The sequence below is a fragment of the Pteropus medius genome, unplaced genomic scaffold (genome assembly GCF_902729225.1).
Source record: "Pteropus medius unplaced genomic scaffold, Ma_sr-lr_union100, whole genome shotgun sequence".
Classification (NCBI taxonomy): Eukaryota; Metazoa; Chordata; class Mammalia; order Chiroptera; family Pteropodidae; genus Pteropus; species Pteropus medius.
Genome location: NW_024343105.1, coordinates 1,549,511 through 1,574,596, shown reverse-complemented (window position 1 = coordinate 1,574,596; position 25,086 = coordinate 1,549,511). Strand labels below are relative to the sequence as shown.

Genomic DNA, 25,086 nt, shown 5'->3' with positions numbered 1-25,086 from the left:
AGTAAGGTAGAGATCTAATGTTATTTTTTTCCCATTTATTGAACAGTCTACTCTTCCCAACTAATTTAAAAGACACTTTTATTATATACAAAGTACCCATAGACATAGTCACTTTCTCAGATGTGTTTCCAGACTCCTTATTCTAACACACTGATTTATTTGTCCATTCTTATGCCCATACATTTAAAAAATTATTGTAAGTCTCATTAGTCTCTTTTGTCATCTAATTTATAAATTAACATAGGGAGAAATGACATCTTATTAAGCCTTCCAATTCAGGAATATAATTTGTCTTTCCAGTTACATCTAGTTTTCTTTACATCCTTCCATAAAGTTTATCTTCTTTTATATAGTTCTTGCACATTTATTGATATGTTTAATAGGTGGTGTAATTGGATCTGGGGATAGAACTTCAAATATCCAGAATAATGAATGGTAAGCCTGTAGGTTCTCTTCCTTAAATATTATTATCTCTAAGGCAAGATTTCCATGAGAAATGAATAAAAGTTAATTTCACAGAGTTGTGGATTGCTGATTCTCTAGTAGCAGATCCGTATAGTCTAGAAATCAGAGTTATTTTAACATGAAAGTAACAAGGTCTGACATGTGCTCTCACCTGAATGAAAAACCACTCTACTTCCACTTAACGATGGGTACTTGGCAAAATAAGCTAGGATTCCTTGCAGAAAGTAACTTTTGATCAGGTCCAATACTTGTCCAAGTGCTCTCCTGGGACGGGATCCTGAGTTTCCGTAGAATGAAGTTTGGCAAAACTGGCTCGACTGTTTTCAGGTTCAGCATTATCAGCACCTAAACCTGCAAATATCAAAAGAAAACATCAGGAACTTTTCTGGAAACCCTTTTTGGTCTTTACACCAACTGAACCATGTACCTGCTGGCCCACAAAGGCAAAACATAAACCTGGTGTCTAAGCCCACCCAGGACTACTCTGCTCAACCCTATACCCATGGCCTCCCTCCGCCTGGCTTCAGGCCCCCACGCTAATCCTGAATTTAATCTTCAGTCTTCTCCAGATGTGATGTTTCTATGTGCACTCTCCAATACCAGTATGTCCATTTTCCTCTGTAGATTCTGGTTTAGCTTATTCTTTAAGCTTCTTAACTGCCTGCCCACTGCCTCCACCTGTACCCCTTTCTCCCAGCCTATCTCTCTGAAACTAGTCTTTGTCCCCGACCAGGCAAATGACATCTATTGGAGGAGCTAACCCAGCACAGTTGATTCTAAGCTGCAGAGCTTTACAAATGTGCCAGCCAAGGCTGAATGAGCTGCATAACATACCTGGATAACTAAGCAGGTTGGTGTGCCTTTATGGAGTTAGGGAATATTGGGTAACTGAAATCTGGTGAATGTCTGCCAAAGACACTTAATTGTAACAAAATTAACACTGTACTTTTTTCCTGGTTATTAGACTTGCGTCCATGTGTCTCTTAAGAATAATCTATGATTTTTCCTCCTGGACTCTAAATTCTTAGAGGCGATATCAGCATCCAATTCATCTTTATGATAGGTGCTCATTATTTTTTTTATTCACTCTCCAACAGACAAATAAGAGAAAAGCTGGTAAAATGTTTAAATTAACCATATGACTTGAAACACTGTAAATAAATCTGAGTAATGTTTTTACAAAAATATTTAGGATTGGTCACACAACTGAACAATGGATCCATAAATTAGTAGAAATGTACAATTTTATTGTTTAATTCACATAATAGAAAAATCATCTGTCCAAAGTAAGAAAAAAATCCAATATTCACTTAAAATAGAAATTTACACTGTAAATTAAGCTACTACTCATCATATTTTTTTTGTGTGCTTGTTATGAAAAATATCCACTGTTGTTTCATGGCATGGTCTTAGATCGAAATCACAATATCCAAGTGAAAAACGATTCTAAGAAGAGAAGAAAAGAGTTTCTTTAACAAAAAGGACGAAAGCCATTTTGTTAAAATAATACAAAAAGTGTGCTACCCATTCATAAGGCTATATTGTACCTGCGGTTTCTTAAAATAATCCAGTCCCCTTCCAATTTTAATTATCCATCCATTGTTGAACCTATTGAAATTAGTAAATAGTATTATATTACAGACATTTACATTAGACGATTATCAAAGCTGTAGGGTATAAAGTGTTAGCATATCTCCCCCTAACAGAGAAAATCACTTCCTCCAGGGGCATGAGTTGAACCAAATCTGGGGGGACTCATGGGCTGTGTCTACAATGAAACAAAACGTCCACATAAACCATCAGTTGATTTGATTAGCTGACAAACAGTTTAACAATTCCAATTAAACCTTACTCTTGAATTTCAGCTTGCTGATACTTTCCTATTCTATTAATGAGTGGTTTCAAAGTGCACTCAAGCAGACTGGGCTGGTGTTTCAGGGGAATGTAAGCAGGAAGGGCTGAGGGTCCTGACCTCTGCTTCAACCACAGCTGTGGCATCTTCATCTGTTTTGCATTTAGTTTGTGCTTAAGTTTTCATTAAAACCAAAAGTGCCATCGCTATAAACATATGAAAGCTACTGTGCTAAATAGAGGGGACGTACCACTAAAATAACTGCATATACCATTTCATTACAGACATGGCATACTGTCATGCCTAAAACATTCTTGTTTTATAAACCATAAGAAGTAAAGCCACATTAAGTACATATCATTATTACCAAAAGAGGAAATTCTCCCAATACCGTAACACAGTACGTAGAGCTAAATAGAAAAGTACAAAAACTACTTCTCACAACACAGAACATGTACATTTCATTCCATTAGGAAATATGAAACCTACAGGGTAAAATAAGCGAGATTTTCTTTTCCTCAGAAGTGAAAAGATACTAAAATTGAATTTTATTTAAAACTTTAAAACTTAAATCGAATATATACAATTATATAAAACTTAAATAAAAATATTTTTCAACTGCATAAAAATTGTTACTATACACTAACCTGATTTCTCTGTCATGTATTGAAGAAGAGTATTCTAATTCCAACAGCACTCCGTGACTCCTAAGTGACTCTTTTATTTCTTTCAGGCCACTAATTTGCCGCTCTTTCCCATCACCCTGTTAATAGAAAAATACAATTTTCTGCCTCAGTTAATATTTTAAATTATCCCTGAGCTATGCAATGTGCATCATAGGTGAATTAAAATGGAAAGTCTATACGAATTTCAATGTCTAGTATCTCAGAGAAGCAACCAAAGAATATGAAGTAGTTTATGAGCAATGTTTTTATCAAAATAATTGTTTTTTTCTAAGTAGACATAATACAATTCTGTCCTATCTCCTAAAATGTACTTTGGTAATGCTGTCTAGATATTCAGATGGGACTGCCTTCTTAAATTAATCCAAGAAATCTGAGTTATTTAGAAGCATTCCAATGTAAGTCGGATTCAAGAGAGACACCCAGTATCACGCTATGATCTCCCAGAAGGCCAGTGTAATCAATCACGAAAAACACAATAATCAGTAGAAAAGAGACAAAACTGTCAATAACGCAGACTGTGTGATCGTGATCGTCTCCTAGAACACCCGAGACAATAACCTGACGAATTATTTGAATAAGAGTTTAGCAAAGTGGCCAAATGCAAGGTAAAAATACTAAAATCAACAACATCTTCTGCAGGTGTTTATGCCCACTGTTAGATAAGTTCGCCCAAAGGCAATACCCCCAGCTGAAGAATTTCGGCCAGGGCCTGAACTACATCTTGTAAATGAATAAAATGAATGAAGTGAAGAAAGAGTAAATGCCTTCAGATACCTACTTCATCCAGGGAAGTGAGAAGATGAATGGTTTTTACTTTACCAGGTCTCTTAATAAGCATCTCACAAAATCGAAGAAAGTTATACAGCTGAAAGACATGAGGATGAGTTACTAGTAACTTGTACGTTTTAAATGACATTTCATCATACTGATACATTTCACTTACCTGATGAATATATCTAATATAAGGATCTTCTATCCAAACTTCTGTAACTGTATCACTAAGGTATTCCTGAAAAAGCGACTCGTAACTGAAACCTATGGCATTCTCGTCTATTTTAATTTGCTTGTGATATTTCCCATCTGCAAAACAAAAGTTTCAATAATAAGACCAGTGACTACTTATCTTCCTTTTATACATATTACATTTATATATAGGGATTAATCAGGATGAGATACAAGTTAATTTTTTTAACTCCTCCACTCAGGAAACATTTTTGAATGCCTACTGTATACCAGGCACACTGTGAGATGCTACACATACACAGGAAAATAAGGCAAACCATTCTGTGAGAGATTTCTGCATTTACAGAGGCCAGGCATGCGGCAAAGTCCAGAGATTTCTGGGAGCACGTTTTGAGCTGATTCCTATAAACCAGGCAGTTTATTCCAGAGAGAACTGTATGTGTATCTGACATTCCTGTCGCCATGAGCAGAACCACAAGCTACATACATGCGGTGTAATATGGAGTTTAAACATCCTTCTTAGCACATGTAAAGAGTGTTTTAAGCAGAAACTGACAGTACTACTCGAAACCCAAGCCAAAGACCGGGGCGCTGCAGGATCTGCAGGGTAGTTCCCAGGTTCTTGCTCATTCAAAATGAGTAATTACGGAGTACATTATCAAAGACCTTTAAAGTTTTTTAAAATTATGACTCCTAATGGAGTTCCTAATTGATATGTTGGTTGCACTTTTAAACTTTGTTTAAAAACCAGTAGTTTGGTCTTTGGTATTTCCACAGATACAATGTTAGTGTTAGTGACTATGCATCAATTTTCAAGCCAAGCTAATGGCCACAGAGGTTAACTTAACCCAGTGTATTCAAACCACAATGCTAATGGTACTATAATATATATCAGCAGTCCCCAACCTCTTTGGCAGCTCGGATCAGTGCTCCTAAAAGGATCTAACAACTGATGACCTGAGGTGGAGCTGAGGCTGCTCCCCAGCGCTAGCGTCACCACCTCAGCTACGCCTCAGATCATCAGGCATTAGATTCTCATAGGTGCACCAGTCCCTGGTACCTAAAAGTTAGAGACCGCCACTCTTGAGTGTTCCTTAAACTGGAGTCCACATGGAAGCTTCATGGGGATCTGCGAATTCCTTCCAGCACACACAGAAGTCTGCAGATGTGGAGCTTTCATCAGATTCTCAGGAGGGTATCTGACCACCACCTCCCTCTCCAACCCCACCCCCCAAAAAAGGTTAAGAATAGCTATGTACAGGGGAGTAGAAATGCACAGCAAATCTGTAAGCTCCAGGGGTAAACGGTGCAGACCCCACAGAGTCCCAAGGGCAGAGGTAGAAACACTGGTTGAAATGGGCTTCATCTGAGTAGCTCATGGACACATCCTCTCAAACAGCCGCTTTACCTTCTTTTTCTTGATCCAGGTATTTCTTTATGTTTTCTGCTCTATCCATGTAGCCTGAAATTTTTTTTCTGAGATTATCTTTCTTTGTATCATCTTTGGTGCCTACAAATTAAAAATTATATTCATAAGTTTCAAAACTTTTTCTATTTAGTACTAGTGTTATTTCCAGCTTTTCAAGTTCTCCATGCATTTCCTATCCCTTAGCATGGTTTGCTTTGGTCCTAAAATATACAAATAACAGCCTCAAATTTGGCTTGATCAGGAAAGGACTTTCACTGGTGCACTAAGCATGTGCAGCTGCTTTATTTCGGAGTAGGAACTCTGACACTGCATCTCACTGCTGGGGACACCAAATCTTGTGAGGCCACAAAGGTGGCTCATTACATGTCAAACCTGAGTCTGAGTACTATTTTGTCCTAATCACTCACACGTTTAAAATCTTAACATAATCAAAAGATAGCGAATAATATCTTTCTTCCACAAAACCGCTTCTCTTCCAGACTTCTCCATTATAGTTTATGCTCAATCGTTTTCCCAGCCACCCCAAAAATGTAAGATAGTTTCGAATATACATTATCGATAAAATCTTACCCAAATCATTCTGGTTCCCTCCTTCCTTTTGATATTGCTTATATTTTCCATGATAATTTCAGTTTTAAACTCCTGGGTTTTTTTAAACATTTTATTTTGAATTAATTTTATATTCATGGAAAATTTGCAAAATGGTACAGAATCTTTTCACCCAGATTCTCCTAATGTTAACATGTCACAGTTATCAGAGTTAGGAAAGTAATACTGATCCAACACTATCAACTCATCTATGAACCCTATTGGTATTTACCCAATTTTCCAGGATCCCACACAGCATTTAGTTGTTAGGTCTCCTCCTTAGCCTCCTCCAATTTGTAATCGTTCCTTAGTTTTGCTCTGCCCTTTATGTGACCTTTAGGAAGAGTAGTGGTCAGTTATTTTGTAGAATTAATGTCTCTCATTTAGGGCTGGTGATGTTCTCTCATGATTAGATTGAGGTTATGCTTCTCTGGGTACACAATATCACTGTGTCCTATTACTGCTGATGTTAAGGTGTTCGCTGATTTCTCCACTGTAAAATCACTATTTTCTCCTTTGTAATTAATAAGTATCTTATGGGAAGATATCCTGTTTCTCATCACTCTTTCACCCACAAATTTTAGCATCCATCAATGGTTCCTACCTACAACAGTTATTACCACAGTGTTTGCCACCTTCTGATTTTCTATTGCCATCATTCCTATTTATTAATTGGAATCCTGCTGCAGGGAAGAGCTATCCCTTCTCCCCCACCTACTTACTTACTCGATTACTCATTTATATCAATGTGGACTCATGGGTATTTATTTTAGTCTATGGGTTGTGATCCAATACTATCATTATTTTCTTGCTCAAATTTTATCCTTCAGCTGGCTTTTCTGTCCTTCTGACCTGCCCACCATGTTTTTTGAGCACCTCCTTACCTTCTGGTGCAAAATGTTTTAAACTCATCTTGTATTTTCCCTGCCCTGGTCCTGGAATCAACCATTTTCCCAAGGAGGCCTTGTTCCTTTTATTAGCAAATGGCTTCAAGAAACTGTATTCTGGATGCTGAGTGTGTTAACTTCTACCAGGGAATTCCTATCACTACTGCTACACCGTTGTAGTCAACACAGCTAGAAAGCATGTAGGTTTACAAATACACACATACGTGACTAAGGCAGATCTTGGGTTCAGTTCCAGATCACTGCAGTAACGAAATTACCGCAATAAAATGACTCACACACAATTTTTGGTTTCCCAGTGCATATAAAATTTATACTTACACTCTACTGTAGTCTATTACGTGCATGAAAGCATTATGTCTACAAAGAAATGTACATACCCTTATCTAAAAAATACTTTATTGCTAAAAAATGCTAACCATCATCTGAGCCTTCAGCAAGTCAATTTTTGTGCTGGTGGAGGGTCTTGTAAAGAAACGCAACATCCACCTTGGAATACCAGGTACTGTAGGCAGTAAAAAAAGAAAAGAAAAGAAAAGAAACGCAATATCTGCAAAGTATAATAAAGCAAAGCACAATAAAATGAGATGTGCCTGTATGGATTTCTGTGTCTATCCATCTGCATGTATTAAAAACTACTAGTTCGTGCTAATATAACACCACAAGGCTCATTCTAGCCCTCCTTTCCTTATTTGTAACTTCTTTTATTATCCACAATACATTTACTGGCTTGTTCAAGCCTAATATAAACATAAAGTAGTTCAGAATTCCTAACCCATATCCCCGTGAGGAAAATATTTACCAATTAAAATACAATGTCTGTAACTTTGATTTCTTTTTGAACCTTACAAAATAGTCAAAATACTATTTTCCAAAGATACTTACGTTTCCTAGTTTCTTCCCCCTTCCTTACGTATTACAATGGAATAACTCAGAGAAAAGTCACTCTCTCATCTTGTTACTCCATTCCCATTTCCTCCTTTCTACCTCTTTTCCCACCACCCCACAAACCTCGTTAGTTCCTGGTTTTATCTTTCTTTTGAACAAATGAATAGACACGTGGCTATCTTCTTATGTCCTCTTTTTTACATGAAGGATAGCATACTATAGATACTTTGTCCTTTGTAATTTTCACTTAACAATGTATCCTGGAATCACTCTATATCACTTCATAAAGATCTTATTCTTTTTTTTTTTATAGCAGTATAGACTCAACCATTCCTAGCCAGAGACATTTAGGTTGGCTCCAACATTTTATTGACATCAATATAATTACTGAAATAATTCCCTTTCAGGTCCTTCTACTGCCCAAATTGGTATCGTTTAGATCCCTATTTTCTCATGCCTAAACTACTGGAGCACAAGAAAATCCTTACATAGCCACATATGATCCATAAATCTCCTGTGAGGAATCCTTTTATGAGAACTCATCACTCTTCTACTAGGTTGATACATGTTCCTCTAAACTCAGAAACTTTGAACTGTCCTGTTTTTTTGTCAAGATTAAGCATTTTACGGTCTCTTTACAGAGGTAGTATGAATAGTGGTTAACAGCAAAGTGTCTGGAGTCAGACTGTTTTAGTTCTAAACCTGCTATGCCACCTCTGCCTCTGTGACCTTGGCCATTTATTCAACCTCTCCATATCCTCATTTATAACATGAAGAGAGTAATAGTACCTTAGAGAGTTGTGAAGAGGATTACTACACTGTCAATATCATCTACATAATTTTTTTCCCATATACCTCACTCTGGACTTCCTTTAGAAGCACAATTTATCTGACATTTCTTAAATTCCAGTTATTTTACTGCTGCCCATAAATATACCCCATTCTCCCCATCTGCTACAGATGTAGTAGTCCTCTGTTAATCACTATCCTTGATCTGCTGGCAGAGTTTGACAATGCAGACCTATTCTCCAAACATCATGTCTTGGTTTTCCAAGCTTGCAATTGTACAGTCATCTCTGATTCCCAATGGAACCTCACTCCCACATATGGTCATGGGCCCACGCCAATAATTCAATATCTACACGGTCCCCTCCTTTTCCTAATATTGGTGTCACCCCCTAACTCACTCAGGCCCCTTATCACTTCTCATCTTGACCCCTGCAGGAGCTCCTTAATGGATCTGCTTGGCCTCAGCCTCTTCAAGTTAATCTCTCTCCTACACTCTTGCCACATTCACCGATTATCCAAGAAATACTTATTGAAAACTTACTACCTGCCAGGCACTGAGGATACAGCAGTTAATAAAACAGATACAGTCCTCCCCTACTATTTGAGTGAGAGGAAAGACAACGATAAAAATATATCAGTAAAACATGTATGTTAGATTGTGATAAATGCTATTAAAGAAAGCAGGAAGGATGAGGGAGTCCTGGGGGTGGGGTTGTCGTGTTACCCTGGAGGTCAAGGAAGGTCTTACAAAGGTGGTATTAATGTGAAGACTGAAAGAAGAGAGGGAGTGTGCAACCCAACTATTTGGGAGAAGAGCATATTCCTAAGAGAAACCAGGCCTGAGATGCAACTTTAATTACGTTACTCTTCTAAAAACTTGAAATGGTTTCTCCTTCTCTACGGAATGAGTTAAAATCTCCTAGCAGTCAAGGTCATCCACAGTGTACCCCCAGCCCCCATCAACTTTAACCTTTACCTCTCGCTCTTCCTCTACAGACATATATTGAAACAAAGAGAACTAATTTTTTGGTAAAACAGACAGAATTTAAACACTCTTAGCTGAATTTCTGATTTCAAAAATTCTACTTGTTCTTCCAAAGCCCCTATATCAAAAGTCACCTCCACCCTTCCATCCCAAATGACTTTTAAATGTTGAAATCCTCCCTGCATTTGTCTATAGCTCGCTCCTGGCACTTATTCTGTGTTAAGAGTTATTTGCATTTGTACCTTAACCTGCAAGATCGTGTCACTATCTCTGTAACCTCTACAGGATCAGTGAAGCACACTGGAGGATGCCTGTCATTCTGCTGCTTCAGATTCTCGAGTGCCAGGATTTGAGCAGTGCTACCCCTGACCAACACTACACACCATCACTCTTTGAGAGTCAGTTTACCAGAGTCTTCAAAGCTTTGGCTTCCAATTGTTACTCTACCAACTGTGGGGGAACTAGAAAGCAAACTTTACTTTTTTATGCTGTACAATGAGGATAACATCACCTTCTACTTTACAGGGCAACTGTAAGGGTGAAATGAGATCATGTGTTTAATGGATTCTGACACAGTGTGTTGCACTCAGCACTCATAAATGTTAAGTTACTCTGTTATCATCATCATCATCATCATCATCATCATCATCATCATCATCATATTGGCCCTGCTCAAGGGAGAAGCACCGAACATTAAAAACACCCTGTGTTGCCTCAAAGTTTCTGGAGCATTTATAAAAACTCCTAGGCTACAGGCCAACTGAGAGCAACAGGGTGAGGGGACCAGAGGCTCTTCTCAATCAATTTAAAACATAATTATTGGGTGTCTACTCTGTACCAGGGATTGTGCTGGTGTTGAGGGTTATCTGGGTACTGCTCAACACTGAATGACTGTAGTATAAAGTCTCACTGTCCCAGCCCACAATACTATGCATTTCTCACACAGAATATCAGTACATCCATTTCTTATGGAAAAAAACCTTTGTCTTCTACCACTCTTTTTTGTTTACTTTTAATGAACTGTTTAAACAGAAAAGTACAGTTAATAGTGTAATGAACATCCTTACTACTCAGCACCTAGATTTAAAATTTGTTAGCGTTTTGCTACCTTTGCTTCAACGTTTTTTTCTTAAACTTCAGAAATCATGACAATTCTTCCTAAAATACTTCGGTCTGCATCGCTAAAAATTAAGGGCCATTTTCGAAAAAAACCATACTGCCTAACAAAGCTAATAATTTTAATGTATCAAATCCATATTCAAACTTTGCAAATTGCTCTGAAAATGTCTTTTACAGTTTGTTCAAACCCAAGTCCTATCAAGACATACTATATTCGGTTATGTCTCTTACCTATCTAGAATAGTAACCCCCTTTTCTTGATGACATCAATCTATTAAAGACAGAAAAGAAACCAGTCCTCTTATCCTGTAGAAAATCCAATTTTCTGTATTTGACTCCTTCCTCATAGTGCACAACAATCATTAACTCTTAGACTCCGCCCGGAAACAGCAGGAATTATCTCCCTTTCCCGTAATCCTTCCTCCGTGGTTCACTGCTCACCTTTTAGAACCTGCAAGAGTAGGTCAATCCCTTCCTGGTAACACACCAGAGCCGACTGGTACCGAAACTCGGAATCCAGCTCCACCGCCCGCTTTAGCACAGTGACTGCAGCTGAGCTCCCCGCATCCAGCCCCAGCCCGGATTTCGCCATTATTCTGGAAACCGGACTCCGACTCAAACCCTGCCAGAGATGGATCTGCTTCACTTCCGCGTAGTGATCGCGTGACATCGACGCGCCTGCGCTCTCTTCTTACGGCCCTTGAGTTTGGGAGGGACTCTGCCGGAACTAAAGTGCCACATTTTGCGTGTACCGGGCCGGCGGAGTTTGAGTGTAGCGCTTGGTGGTTTTTCCTCTGCTCAACTTCATGTCTGCGGGTGAGTTCAGGCTGAACTATTAGCAGTCGCTGGTGATAGAGAAAATGCGTGGCTGAGGTTATTGCATTTTTGCTTAGAGTACGTATCTGGGAACCCTGTGTAAATGCGGATTTTCCCTTTTCGATTCTGAGTTTACTACTGTAACCTAGATGGCCTGCGTCCCGGGCCTGTCCCTTTGGCTCCCGAAAGGCCATTGGCCGACGTGATCCTTTTTTTCTAATTTGGAGGGTATCTGGGACGCGCGGTAGTTGAACACCGATTCCCGAAACTCAGGGGCCGAGCCGCCTAGGCTGGACAGCCTGGGAAGGAGAATTCGAATTTGTTTTAGCATTTTCTGTGCTTCTGCGTTGTTCATAACCTAGGCTTTCCACTGAGGGTCAGCGTAACTTAATTTGTTAATAAAGATACAACAGCGCCTAATTTTAAAATTGCTGCATTTTAGAAGGCGAACCTTCCAGAGTTATAAGTTAAAATATTTGCCATTTTACCAAAAGCTGTGATTTTGCAACCATGTTTGGTCGCCTCCTACTCAAAGCTGAGCGTTCTGCGTATTTTTGGCAAAAGGCACTTAGGAGGGCTGCCAACTACTTGTTAGGCGTTAAGAGTTCAAATAGGGACATTCCTTGTGCTTTCGGAGATCTCTGTTTATCAAGAGGGAAATTTTATGTTTTGCATTTTCAGTAATGTCTCCTCCTTTTTTATAATTAAATAGATGTCTCTTTAGGAAAATATTTTTTAAAAAAAGAACGGTTATAGCCATGGTCATTGTAAAACAACAAAAAACATCAGATATTACAGAGACGAAAAAGAGAAAATACCGCCCTGGTACCCTGCCCCCCAGGGGTATGTTAACGTTTTTTTCTGATAGCTAACAGATGTTTTCTGTGTATACGCACACATTCACAGACATATTTTTTAATAGGAATGAGATCTTAAGTCTCATATCATGCGTGCATTTTCCTATTTTTGCATCTATGCAGGAGAAAGGTTATTGTACAGTAGAAGATAACGTATTTGCTTTAAGGTCCAAGAGTTATGTGCCTAACTATTAAGAATAGCCTTTATTAAAACTTAAAACTTTTGGCCATCACATACTCTGAAGTCTGTAAATTAAACTTCATTCATTGAGCAAAAATTGAGTGCCTGCTACCTGGCAGGTGCTGCTTTAAGTAGATGCTTAGGCTACATGCATTAATAGAACAGACCCAAAATAAAATAAAATTAAAAAATCCTTGTCCTTGTAGAACTAACATGCTATTGGGTGGAGACAGACAGTAAACAAACCTAACAAATTATGTTGAAATATAATTGCTATGGAAAAATTGAACCGTAAGAGGGGTTAGAAGTGTTGACAATTGTGGCGTGGGTCAAATGCTAAATAATGAAATCAGGGTAGGCCTCGCTGAGCAGGTGAGATTGGAGCCAAAAATTGAAGCATTTCAGGAGAGGGATCAGCCAGTCCAAGGGAGCGTGCCTACCTGACAAGTTCCAGAACCAGCAAGGGGGCCAGTACTTTTAGCGATTGAGCAAGAGAGTAATTGGAGATGAAGTCCTAGGGGTGGGAGTTAAAGACTCGCTATCGCTGATTGAAATAGAGAAGCATTGGAGGTTTTTCATTTTTTAATAAATAAACTTTATTTTAGAGTAGCTTTAGAGTTACAGAAAAGTTGTGAAGATAGCACAGAGTTCTTATATACCCCCACACCCAGTTTCCCCTTTTATTAACATGTTACATTAGTATGGTACATTTGTTATAATTGATGAACCAATATTGATACTTTATTAACTAAAGTTCATACTTCATTCAGATTGTCTTAGTTTTTGCCTGATGTCCTTTCTCTGTTCCAGAATCACATCAAGATCATGCATTACAACATTTAGTCATCTTGTTTCCATAGGCTCCTCTTAACTATGACAGTTTCTCAAACTTTCCTGTTTACAATGACCTTGACAATTTTGAGGCAGTCAGGGATTTGAAGAGGTACTGGTCAGGTATTTTGTCCCTCAATTGGAATTTGTTTGATGTTTTTCTCTTAGAGTAGTGTTAGGGGTTTTTGAGAGGAAGACCACAGAGGTGGAAGTGCCATTCTCATTCCACCATATCTGGGATACATGCTGTCAACTTGACTTTTATCACAGTTGATGTTAACCTTGGTCACCTGGCTGACGTGGCATTTGTCAGGTTTCTCTATTGTTATTTTCCCCCCTTACTATACTGTCCTCTGGGATCATAGCCCACCCTTCTGGGATGAGTGGCTTTGCTCCACCTCTTAGAGGGGGGAGTAGCTTCATAAACTATTTGGAATTCTTCTGTAAGAGAGATTTGTTTCTTCTATCTCATTAATTTAACTTATTCACTTATTTATATAAGTACAGACTCATGGTTATTTAATGGTTTGGATTTTACAAACCAATATTTTGTTTTTTTATTCTCTATACTATTCCAGCTTTAGCCACTGGGAGCTCTTTCAGTTGGCTCTTATGACCCTTTGATATACCGCCATCATTTTGATTTTTTAGTGTTCCTTTCTAGCACTGCAAGATGCTCCAGATTCATCTCTACGTATCCCTTCCTGAAGCCCTGTAATCAACTATTTCTCCGAGGAGCCCTGGGTTCTTTTATTAGAGACTTCTATTAGAAACTGAGACCTGGGCACTGGGTGTGCTCATTGCTACTGGGATGCCATTGCTTTTAGGTCCTCTCAGCTATCAGAACTAACTCATGTTACATCCATATCTATAATTATTTCTATAGCCTTTAGTATCTATACTGAGCCAAACATAAGTCCCAACTCTAATCGTGTGTCATTGGATAGCATGGATTATTCTAGCCTTCCACACTTGCTTATGTGTAACCTCCCACTCCAATAGTGAGAAATCTGGCTCTTTGGAAGGTTTGGAGCAAAGGAGTTGACGTGATCTGGTTTAGGATTTAATGAGATTATTGCTGCTGTAAAGACAGAGAAGTTGGAATGGAAGAAGAAAAGCCAATTAGGAGGCTTTTGTTGAATTCTTAGTGATAGGAGGAAGATTTAACAAAGTGGGAAGCTACATGCATTGGGTTAGTATATAATGTTTAACTTGGGAGGCAAAAGGATGGTAAAGAAAATAATTTCACATTTCCTATCTGATTGGCAGACCAGAGGACTAAGTGTCTCTTCTAAGTGAGCCTCGATATAAATATATAAAAACTAGCCAAGCAAACAGTGAGTGATTTGAACTAGAAATTGTTATTCTGTCTTGTAATGTTTGAGGTCTGATGTCTGAATGACAGGAAATTCTGATGCACTTCTGAATTCTTAGTTGAGCAGACCACAGATCTAACTCATTAATTTATTAATACATTCAACAACAAACACTAGGTACCTATCGTTCGTCAGATAGTGTGTTAGATGCTGAGAGGAACAAACAAAACACGATTCTTGCTTTCAAGGCACTAAGGATTTAGTAGTTAACTCTCCTCAAACTGATCCATAATTAGTCTGGAGAGACTAGTTCAGTACGCTGAGAATTTTTCTGAAGTCTGGCTCTTTTCGTGGGACATCTTGCATTAATTCCCACAATTCTATTGCTTTGTCCACATCACAGGAAAGACCTGCAGAGTTTGAGTGAACCCGAATCTGGTGGACACTGAAGTACAGCACTTACCCTGTTTTGGTTTGTTAGGGTGTTCTCATTAAAATTTTGTACTAATTTAATAATTTTATACATAATAGTAAAAGCTACAATTTATTGAGGGTTTCCTGTGTTCCAGGTGCTGTTTTAGGTGTTTTTAGAATAACTCATTTACAAGATAGGTATTATTTTCTTTCTGTTCTTTGGGGAAAAAATTGAAACACATAAATTAAGTAACTGATCCAAAATATACATGATGTTCATGCACCTAATCTTTCTGCTTTCAGTATGTGCCCGTATAGTAGCTGTGATTGTTTTGTGTCTAAATAAACTTGACTTTTTTAAGTCATAGAAGCAATGCATGTTTGTTAAGAATAGTTTAAAAATACAAAGAAGAAAAAAAAAGTTCTACTTTGCTTTTTAACAGGAAAGTGTTATGATTTAGTGAAAATGCACTGGACTGCGAATTAATGGAATTGGGTTCCAAACCGTGCACTCCCTGGAGAGCTGGTTGCCTTCAGGTAAATGGGCTTTCTGGGGTTCGTTTTCCTCCTACATAAAGTAAGAGGGTTACCAATTCCGATTATAGGAGTTGGGGTTTCTTCAGTCCCTTCAGCTCTTTCATTTTGAGGGATTCTATAACAAAGCGTTCTTTATCAGCCCTTATTGTTGAAGACTTTTTAAATGATAGTATCCCCCATTGCCCATTTTTGTCAAATCCACAAGGCTCTAACTCATTTGGTGAAAATTGGATGTGGTTAATGTGTAATTACTACCTACGGTTTTGCTAAACTCTGAATAAAATATTTATTGTAACTTCATTCTTGCCTTTATTAAAATAACCAAGATTTGACTGTTAAATATCAATCAAGTTTACAGTTAACTTGTTTAGGTTTTTGATACTGGAAAACTAACTCGTTTAGTTTTTTATATACAGAAAAATTCTCAACAACTGAACCAGTCTCTCTCGACTAATTATGGATCAGTTTGAGGAGAGTTAACTACTAAATCCTTAGTGCCCTGAAAGCAAGAACTGTGTCTTGTTCATCCCTCTCAGCATTTAACGCAGAGTGGGGACCTATCTGTTTCTATGACACATTTGTCCCACAGATCTATTTCCTGTTGCAGAGAACTCATCAGACTCATGGCCGGGATTTTGCGCTCAATAGTTCAGAGGCCACCAGGCAGATTGCAAGTAAGTGTTTCTTTTCAAGAGTTATCTTTTTTTCCTACTTCTTTAAAACTTTTTTGTTCTCTTTTCTAAATAAAACGTCATGCCCAAGTTAAACTGAACTTTTTCTTTATATATGTATTTTTTTTATGTTGAGGGTTAATCTTATTTATGATTTATCTGTTGTTTTATCCCTAATGTTTTATAATCACAAAACAACTTTTCCTGGAGAACGTGCTGGTGAAGATAGCCAGTGTCAATTCCCCTTGGTCTGCCTTAATCTTTCTAAAGTTTTAGGTATTTTTCCCTTCAATTGTGAAAAGAATACATTTTCATTCACAGAAAATTAGAAAAATATAGTAAAGCAGAAAGAAGAAAAACAGTGTCCCAGAGACTGTTGACGTTTGTATTTTCATGTGTTTTCCTTCGAGTCTTCCTTTTTCGAAACTACCATGGTAGCCTAACCTCTGCATGAGGGCCAGAGCCTAGTTATGGGCCTGCTGCTGGCTCTAGATGATAATGTCAGGTGCTTTACCTATATCACTTTAGCCTCAGATTAATCCTGTGAGGCCAGTCTTACTTCCTTTTTGTAGCTGAGGAAACTGACTCTGAGAGGATAGGTGTCTCATTTCTCCAGCTGGTGGGCACAGAACCAGGCTTAGAAATGTCCAGGGGGCATCAAGACCTTTATCTTTCCTTTGCCCCCACCCCCACCGCATCCTGCTGCCTCTCTTGTGCATGTGCCATCTCCTCAGTACAGGGAATGCCCGGAGAGAACAGCTACTGCCCACCCAGCGAGGAGTTTCATGGTGTGAAGAATTGACAGCAAGTGCCTTCTCTTTGGCCAACTGAGAGAAAGGACTGCAAGATTGAGAAAGGGAACAAGAGATAGGAACCAGAGCATTGGCATGGTTGGGACTAGAAGGGAAACTGGAAACTCATTCGGCCTTCTTGTACATTGTGTTGTTGAGGGCTAATGACTGCACACTTTGTCAAGAGCAGGGCTTGGCAGACTCTGGCTCCCAGGCAAATTCAGTCCCCCATCTGTTTTTGTGTATCACAGCCATGCCCGTTTGTTTACATATTGTCTAGGCTGCTTTCATCCTACAGTGGCAATGAAAATGGTAAAGCCCCGAGCTGGAAATGTTTACTGTGTGAACCTTTTCAGAAAAATCTTACCAACCCCTGGTCTAGCAGTCTGTAATTATGTGCTCTTTGTGGTGTAATATGTTAGTGGTATGATGAGATGTCATTCATGTAAGGGGCTGAGATAAACATTTAATGATACAGATTAGGTAAAAAAAAAAAAAACAGACTCTTGTCACCTAAAAATTGGTGGGTATGGATTTGTACACTAAACAGATTTCTAAAAAACAAATGTTTTACATCATATTTTATTAGACTATGGCAAAAAGTATGGAGTCTCTCATTTGTACCGATTGGATTCGTCACAAATTTACCAAGTCAAGAATTCCAGATAAAGTAAGAACAAGATTTTTTTTTTTAAATGTTATTTTTTTTTGAAACATTATTTTTGAAAGGTACCTATTTTTGTAATGTTGAAAACTTTTATGTTAAATCATTTGTAGATATAGGCGATAGTGCAGTTTAGAACACAGTAGGATTTATGTTAATGATTATTAAAAATAAAAATGTACCACTTGCCTTCGAAGTAGTAGGTTTGCATCATCTCAGAATGTTTATTCCTGTGTATGGTTTTTTCTCCTTAATGTTTTGTGTTTTCATATCACCATCGTCCTGTGAATACAGTCCTCTGCTTCCTGCTCCCAGGCTCTGTCTCTATGGCTCTTTGCATCCCTTTCTGTGTTGACTGTTGCCACTTTGAATCTTTGAGTTTTCTCTGCTAGATTTATGTGTACATGTCATTCTTTCAGAAAACACTGGCTAAGCCCTCCATTGATTTTTGTTTTGTTTTAAATAAGTAAACTTTATTTCCTAGAGCAGTTTTAGGTTTATAGAAAAATTGCACAGAAAATACAGAGAGTTCCCATATACTCCCTCTCCCCACATACACAGTTACCCTATTAAAGTCTTGCATTGGTAGACATATATCAAAATTGATAAACCAATATTGGCACTTTATTATTAACTAAAGTCCATAGTTTACTTCAGGCAGTGGAAATGGTGTAGCCCCGAGCTGGAAATGTTTACTGTCTAGGCCTTTACAGAGAAATATTGCCAACCCCTGGTCTAGCAGTCTGTAATTACATGCTCTTTGTGGTGTAATACATTAGTAATAAAATGGGATGTCATTCATGTAAGGGGCTGAGGTAAACATTTAATGTTCACTCTTCGTATTGTATTCTCTGTGGGTTTTGACAAATATATAATGTCCTGTATCCACCATTACAGTATCGTACAGAGTAGTTTCACTGCCCTAAAAATCCTCTGTGGTCCTACTTATCACTCCCTCTTAGACCCCAACTCCTGGCAACCATTGATCTTTTTACTATCTCCATAGTTTACCTTTTCCAGAATGTCATAGAGTTGGCATCATACAATATGTATCCCTTTCACACTGGCTTTGTTCACTTAACAATAAAAAATTAAGGTCCCTTGATGTCTCACCATGACTTGATAACTCATTTCTTTTTTCTTTTTTCTTTTTTTTTTTTTACTGAGCTGTATATTTAATCAAAAGAATTACAAACCATACGTTAACTAGAAAATTAAAGGCTAGAACTCAGGAAGAAGATAGATTTGAAAATATCAAGGCGTTCTCCTTTAAAGTGGCTGGGGACTCAGAAACCAAACAAGATTCTAGAAGTAATGAAAGTTACATTTTTATAACCTAAGTCTTGTGGCTATGTACACAGCTCATTTCCTTTTATTGCTGAATAATTCTCCATCTTCTGGACGTTCCACAGTTTGTTTATCCTCTCACCTACTGAAGGACATCTTGGTGGCTTCCAGTTTAGGGCAGTAGTAAATAGAGCTGCTATAAACATTTATGTGCAGGTTTTTGTATGGACATAAGTTTTCAACTCATTTGAGGTAAATACCTAGGAATGCAGTTGCTGGGAAGTATGGGAAGACTGTTTAGTTTTAAGTGTACAGTTCAGAGGTATTAAGTACCTTCACATTGTTGTGCCACCATCACCACCATCCATTCCCAGGACTCTTCATCTCACAAAGCTGAAACTCTATCTCCATTAAACAGTAATTTCCCATTCTCCCTGCCCCCAAGCCCCTGGCAACCACTTCTCCATTGATGTTTTTAAAAGAATAATGTTGCCATTGACTATTTTGATACCTTCGATGCGTTTGATGTTCTTTTATCAGAAACGTCTTTATTTTTCATGTCATGGTGTTCCTGCTGCTCTCCTTTCCCATGCCTTATGTTTTCCTGTTTCTTAGTCGGTAAACTTCTGGGAGAAAAGGATAAAGACATAGCATTTTTTAAAAATGTGTAAGGCAGTGATTTGATCACCAGCTGTAGTAGATGTGAAAGCTTTTAAACTTCATAGAAATGAGTCCGAGATGTATATCTCCAGCTCTTGCCTGTCTTCTGACCTTATTGCTATATTCACAAATGGTTTCTAGACCTTGCTGCTTGGATATCTCAGGGGTATTTCAAGTAAAAAATGTCTGGAATTAGAATCAATATCTGACTTTCCTGCCAGTCAACCAAACAAAAAGAGAGTGCTCATCCTGTGTTAGTTATGTCAGTTAATGCTACCATCCTCTACCATAGGGACCCCAAACCCCCGGGCCGTGGACCAGCACTGGTATGTGGCCTATTAAGAACCGGGCTGCACAGCAGGAGAGGAGCAGCGGGTGGTCTAGCTAGCAAAGCTTCATCTGTATTTGCATCTGCTCCCCAGCACTAGCATCACCACCTCAGCTCCACCTCAGATCATCAGGCGTTAGAGTCTCATAGTTAGCGTTAGATTCTCATAGTTAGCACTGGTCCCTGGTGCCAAACAGGTTGGGGACCACTGATCTACCAGATTCCCCAGACTGGAGACCTCCCAGGCAGTCTTGACCCCTCCTTCTCCTTCACCCTGCACAAACCCAACTGTTTTACTGTCCAGAGTCCCCAAATCAGTCTCTTTCCTGTGACAGCTGCATAGTTCAGGCTTTTAAACCGTGGCCATGAGTGTGTCCTAACCGGCTTTCCTCGTGCAGGTCTCCCACCTCTGGTTCATTTCATTCTTTCGTAAGAGTTTTCTTTCTGAATTTCTTTTTGAAAGATGGTCATGCTGCTTCAAACTTTCAATACCTTCATATCCCTTCTGGAAATTTCTAATAGCTCCACATAGTTGAGTATAGTTTAACTTCATCCCCTGCATTGCTTTTTGTGCTTTTTTCTACCTTAGCCACACAGAACCACTTGGTTTTCCCAAATATTTCATACTCTTCATGCTGTTTTGTTTTATATCTTTTCTCTTTTTCTTTGGTGCACTTGCCATCATTCTTCTGACCCCACATCTCTTCAAAATCCCTAGAAAAACACAAACAAGTAAAAAGAACCAAAAAACACCTTTAATCTCACCCACCTGGAGACAGACAGCTACTGTCAATACCTCTCACATCTTTTTCTGTCTTGTTTTTAAAGATGTGAATTGTCTCATAAGTATAATGTTTCTCTAGTTGCTCTTTTCATTTAACCATATGATATGAATCTCTCTGAGTAAGTTTCTACAATATAACTTTTAATGACTTGATCTAATGTCTTTGAAACCTTTACTATGATATATAGTGGATACTTAGAATCAGTATTTATAGAACGTATCATATCCAGTACAGATGAAACCAATACAAGATCCTACTGCATGCTGTGGAATTTGGATGTGGGTTTTCTCTCTCTCTCTCTTTTTTTTTTTACTCAAGAATGTATTATGGCCATCCTAATGCTAGTACCTCTTATTAGTTTTATATAGAATGTATTCATTCTAATTTATTTAGTTTATTGAGGACCATGGCTGTGTATTACAAGTAGTTTTACAATGTACATTTTTACCCAATACGTTTTATGTACTTGCGAAAGTTTTTTGTGGGGTAGCTTTCTAGACCCTTTTGATTTTTAGAGAATCAGGTTCAGATGTCAGCTCTGTGGAGCTGTTTCTGATCCTTCATAGGCAGGGTCATCTGTCTGTACTCTCATGGTACTTTGTACATATTATTTTATAATACTCAAGTTTTATTGTCACTTTAGACTTATATGTTTGTTCCCCCATTTCAGTGGGGCAAGGGGATGCAGCCCAGTGCCCAGCTCATATAGTGCTAATACATCTTCCTGGCATCTGAACTCTTTAGTGTCATCTAGTTGCTCTTGCCTTGCCCTTCTAAAAACAAAACACAAAAACAAAAACAAACACAAAAAAAAATGCCTGTGTGATGTTTTTCTTAGAGTATGAAATTCTTAGATTCCATCCATCTGAGTAAGCAGACTGGTAGAAATGTTTGATTTGAGGCTGAGGATTATAGAAAGATTAAGGATGAGATTGTTTAGTTGTTTGGGCGTTTTGTTGTTGTTTGTTTTTGTTTTTTGAGGGGAAAAAGGTACATAGAAATCGTTTAAGTTGAAAATTACCATTTATGATTCTTCCTTTCTAGGTATTTCAGCCTTCACCTGCAGATCATGAAAAATATGGTGGAGATCCGCAGCATCCTCATAAACTGCATGTTGTTACCAGAATAAGGAGTACAAAAAGACGTCCATACTGGGAAAAAGATGTAATAAAGATGCTTGGATTAGAAAAAGTATGCACCTATCTTAGTCATCTTTAGTGTTTAAATTTGTTTTAAATTTGAAGGCTTTAAAACTTTAAGGTGTGTATACATATGTTTTGTTTAAATGTATTATTTAATGGAGTGTATTTGAAAGTTCGTTTTAGATAGAGCGAGCTTTTACCTTAACATTTTACTGAAACATGGGACCATCTGCACTTTCAAAGTTGGTGTCTAACATGGTTTCCATTTGTTCGTAGGCACATACTCCACAAGTTCACAAGAACATCCCTTCCGTGAATGCAAAACTGAAAGTGGTCAAACATTTGATAAGGTTTGTCGTTTGTTACTTCAGTTTTTAAAATTTTATTGCCTGGTAAAATCCTAAAAGTGTTTTCTTGTATCACAGAATCAAGCCCCTGAGGTTGCCACAAGGACTTCCAGCAGAGGAGGACATGGCTCACACGTGCCTCAAGAGCAACGGGGAGTTAGTAGTGCAGTGGCATCTCAGCCCTGCAGACCAGGACGCAACCAAGTCCTAATGCCAGAGCAGCTTCAGATGAAAAAGTGCAAATATTTTTATTTAAAAATGGTGAGAAAGTGTTCTCATTAAAATATATTTTAAACGTCAGTCATTTTCACTGACTAAACATGGCGTGATTCTTTCTTACTATTGGCCTGGAAGTTTTAGGACCACATGAGTGAGAATGACATTGGTTGAACATCTAGGTTCAAATGTCACCTTAGCAGCCGTAGCAGTATCTTATGTGCTAGAGAAATCCAGAGCTGACCAGGACATGGTCCCTGTCCTTCCAGAGTCTATTCTGCCAGAGAACAGAGGTACAGCCAACGTCATTAAACCTGGGGTACAGCTAGATCGTCTGCTTTGTGCTTGAGTGTCTATAAATCTGCCCGTGCACTTGGCCTCATTTTATCCTCAAATGTCATACCAAAAACAGAATCTATTTTCTAATTATAAATCTCATTTGGCCTAAATTTTATTGGTGTTCTTTGAATTCTTAAGAAACTTCTGCCAATAGTGGAAGGTGCTTTTTAAAAGCAGAAAAAGAAGGGAAAAATCTTTTAGGGAGAATTGTTCCATTTCCTTTTTTTCTGCTTCAGATACCTGGAGGCGTGGGAGAGGTGCAATACTGGGAAATTCTGTGGCAGCTAATTCTAGATAATGGTAAAGAATCTCCAAATTCTAGTTACCTTTGTTTTCCCTCATCTCTTGTGCAATTTGGCTCGGGCAGCAGTAACATTGGCGTGGTCATCGTTTGTGGTCTCGGGGTCCATGTTTTGCGGCATCAAGTAGAAGTGCCACTTGAAATAATGCCAGACCAGATACCCTTGATTAATAAACTTGAAGGCAGTTGCAGTTTCAATTCAACAGTTACTGAATATGTAGTACGTGTACAGCCTAGAGGGACTGTAAAACAGAAGGCGTAACTGGAGACAGACTGTATACCCAACACAAGGTGTCCTTGCTGCACTTGGTTGAAGACAGTTGTGTTCATAAAAGTTGGCCCCTGCTAATATATTTCCATTTCCTTTACTGTGGCAATATTAATATTGTTTAAAACAGGAAAAAGAGCATTGGTTAATTTTTACCCAAAGATCTAATTAGAAGATAGGGTAATTTTAACCTCAGCAGTACACAAGTAGAGGAAAGGATCTAAATGATACGTCACATATTTAGAAATGAGATTGTCGAGAAGAGTGAACATCTATAGGGAAGAGATGGACTGTTTAACGAATTACCACAGACTTGGCAGCTTGAAAGAGCACACGTTTATTTCACCATTTCTGTGGGTCAGAAGTCTGGGCTTAGCTGGGTCGTCTGCCCAGGATCTCACGAGGCTGCGAAAAACATGTCAGCTGAAGCTGAGTTCTCATTCGACCCTTGACTGGGAAAGGATCTGCTTCCAAGATCCATCAGGGTGGTGGCAGAATTCGTTTTCTTCTGGAGTAAGATCAATGGCAAATTGCTCCTTCAAAACCAGCATTGGGGAAAGAGCCTATGGCAAGATGGGTGCTATACTCTTAGGTAATCATGTAAATGCAGTCATGTACATACCATCACCATTATTGCACTCTACTGGTTACAAGCAAGTTACAGGTCCTGCCCACGCTCAGGGAAGAGGAGTTGCCCAAAGGTGTGACTACTAAGGGCAGGGCTCTTGGAGCCTCCTTAATGGCTACTGCTATGCCTGAGGTCCAACCTCAAGCTGGAGCCAGGGGATTCCCCAGGTGGGGCTCACATCATCATTTCAAAACCTGGTAAGGATTTCTTCCTTAGTCTTGCCTTTGTGTCTCTGAGAATTGCTCTAATTTCATCTGCCTTGTTTCAGGAGGTTTTCCTGGGCTCTCATGGGTGACCATTTGCCTTTAGTCAAGCTCAGAGAGATGAAGTTACCCAAGCACTATCTGTAAGGACCATTCCAGCTCTCATAAGGTCTCAATCTGAAATTGCACCTTTTCCAGGCCAAACTTGTGTTTTCATCTTTGTTATAAAACTAATATGATGATTCTAACGCATTATTTCACTAAGGACAATTTGGAATTGTACTGACCATTTGGGGAAGCTTTTGGCTTGAACGAGATTGTGTATTTGGGAGGGCCCTTAAAACAAAGAGTGAAGAAATGCCCATAAGGAAATTATTTGTCTTATTTTTCTAAAAAAAAAATAGATAATTTTGTTTAATTTAGGTGATAGCCTTTCATTCCCATATTTCAAAGAGTAGTAAGTACTGGCTTTCTGATCACGCAGCTTGATAAAATTTTCAGGAGTCCAAGTTACTATCTAAAGCATCTGTCACTCTTTTTGTGTGTATATATGTCAAAATCTGTTTTCTGCATCTAAATGTTTTTCTCTTAATTTTAAGACCTTAGATAATTAATAAGAATCTTGGAAGTATGAATAGTTTCTAAAGAAACATACAAAACATTAGTCACTAAATAAAATTTTTACCCTTGTTGGAGTGGCAATTGATTAACAAATGATGAAAATGCCTTTGAATAATATTTGTGGCTCTTTTTACCTCAAAATTATTAATATGATATAAGTGCTCATGGAGCAAAACCTAGAAAAATCTCCATTTTCTATTTCCTAACTTTCATT

The 25,086-nt window shown here is 38.4% G+C and overlaps 2 protein-coding genes across 18 annotated transcripts in view; one reads left to right on the top strand and one right to left on the bottom strand.

Moving 5' to 3' along the window:
- The window catches only part of MRPL30 (mitochondrial ribosomal protein L30), a 32,830-nt gene extending 10,215 nt beyond the window's left edge, over nt 1-22,615 (top strand). Inside the window, exons 1-7 of one of the 14 annotated variants that reach the window (XM_039867152.1) lie at nt 11,297-11,485; nt 15,528-15,621; nt 16,229-16,295; nt 17,673-17,753; nt 21,852-21,998; nt 22,226-22,299; nt 22,375-22,600. In XM_039867152.1, the coding sequence (XP_039723086.1) occupies nt 16,245-16,295; nt 17,673-17,753; nt 21,852-21,998; nt 22,226-22,299; nt 22,375-22,507 (486 nt within the window). In that variant the 5' untranslated portion in view covers nt 11,297-11,485; nt 15,528-15,621; nt 16,229-16,244 and the 3' untranslated portion in view covers nt 22,508-22,600. Of the gene's footprint in view, nt 1-11,268; nt 11,564-15,527; nt 15,622-16,210; nt 16,296-17,672; nt 17,754-21,851; nt 21,999-22,225; nt 22,300-22,374 lie in introns of those variants that run through there. The other 13 variants (XM_039867156.1, XM_039867153.1, XM_039867157.1 and 10 more) reach the window with 13 other exon arrangements.
- On the bottom strand, nt 62-11,344 carry MITD1 (microtubule interacting and trafficking domain containing 1). Of its 4 annotated transcripts, none has more exons than XM_039867151.1 (7): nt 11,111-11,344; nt 5,375-5,476; nt 3,947-4,083; nt 3,782-3,868; nt 2,965-3,080; nt 2,013-2,073; nt 62-816 (listed from the first exon to the last, which is right to left on the bottom strand). In XM_039867151.1, exons 1-7 carry the CDS (start codon nt 11,337-11,339, stop codon nt 811-813), a joined length of 738 nt encoding a protein of 245 aa, XP_039723085.1. In that variant the 5' UTR covers nt 11,340-11,344; the 3' UTR covers nt 62-810. The 4 variants fall into 4 exon arrangements, with proteins under 4 accessions (XP_039723085.1, XP_039723082.1, XP_039723084.1 ...); XM_039867148.1 differs by lacking the exon at nt 62-816 and adding an exon at nt 1,517-1,911 and having other exon boundaries at nt 11,111-11,343; XM_039867149.1 differs by lacking the exon at nt 62-816 and adding an exon at nt 1,749-1,934.
- Nucleotides 22,616-25,086: the final 2,471 nt, after the last annotated feature.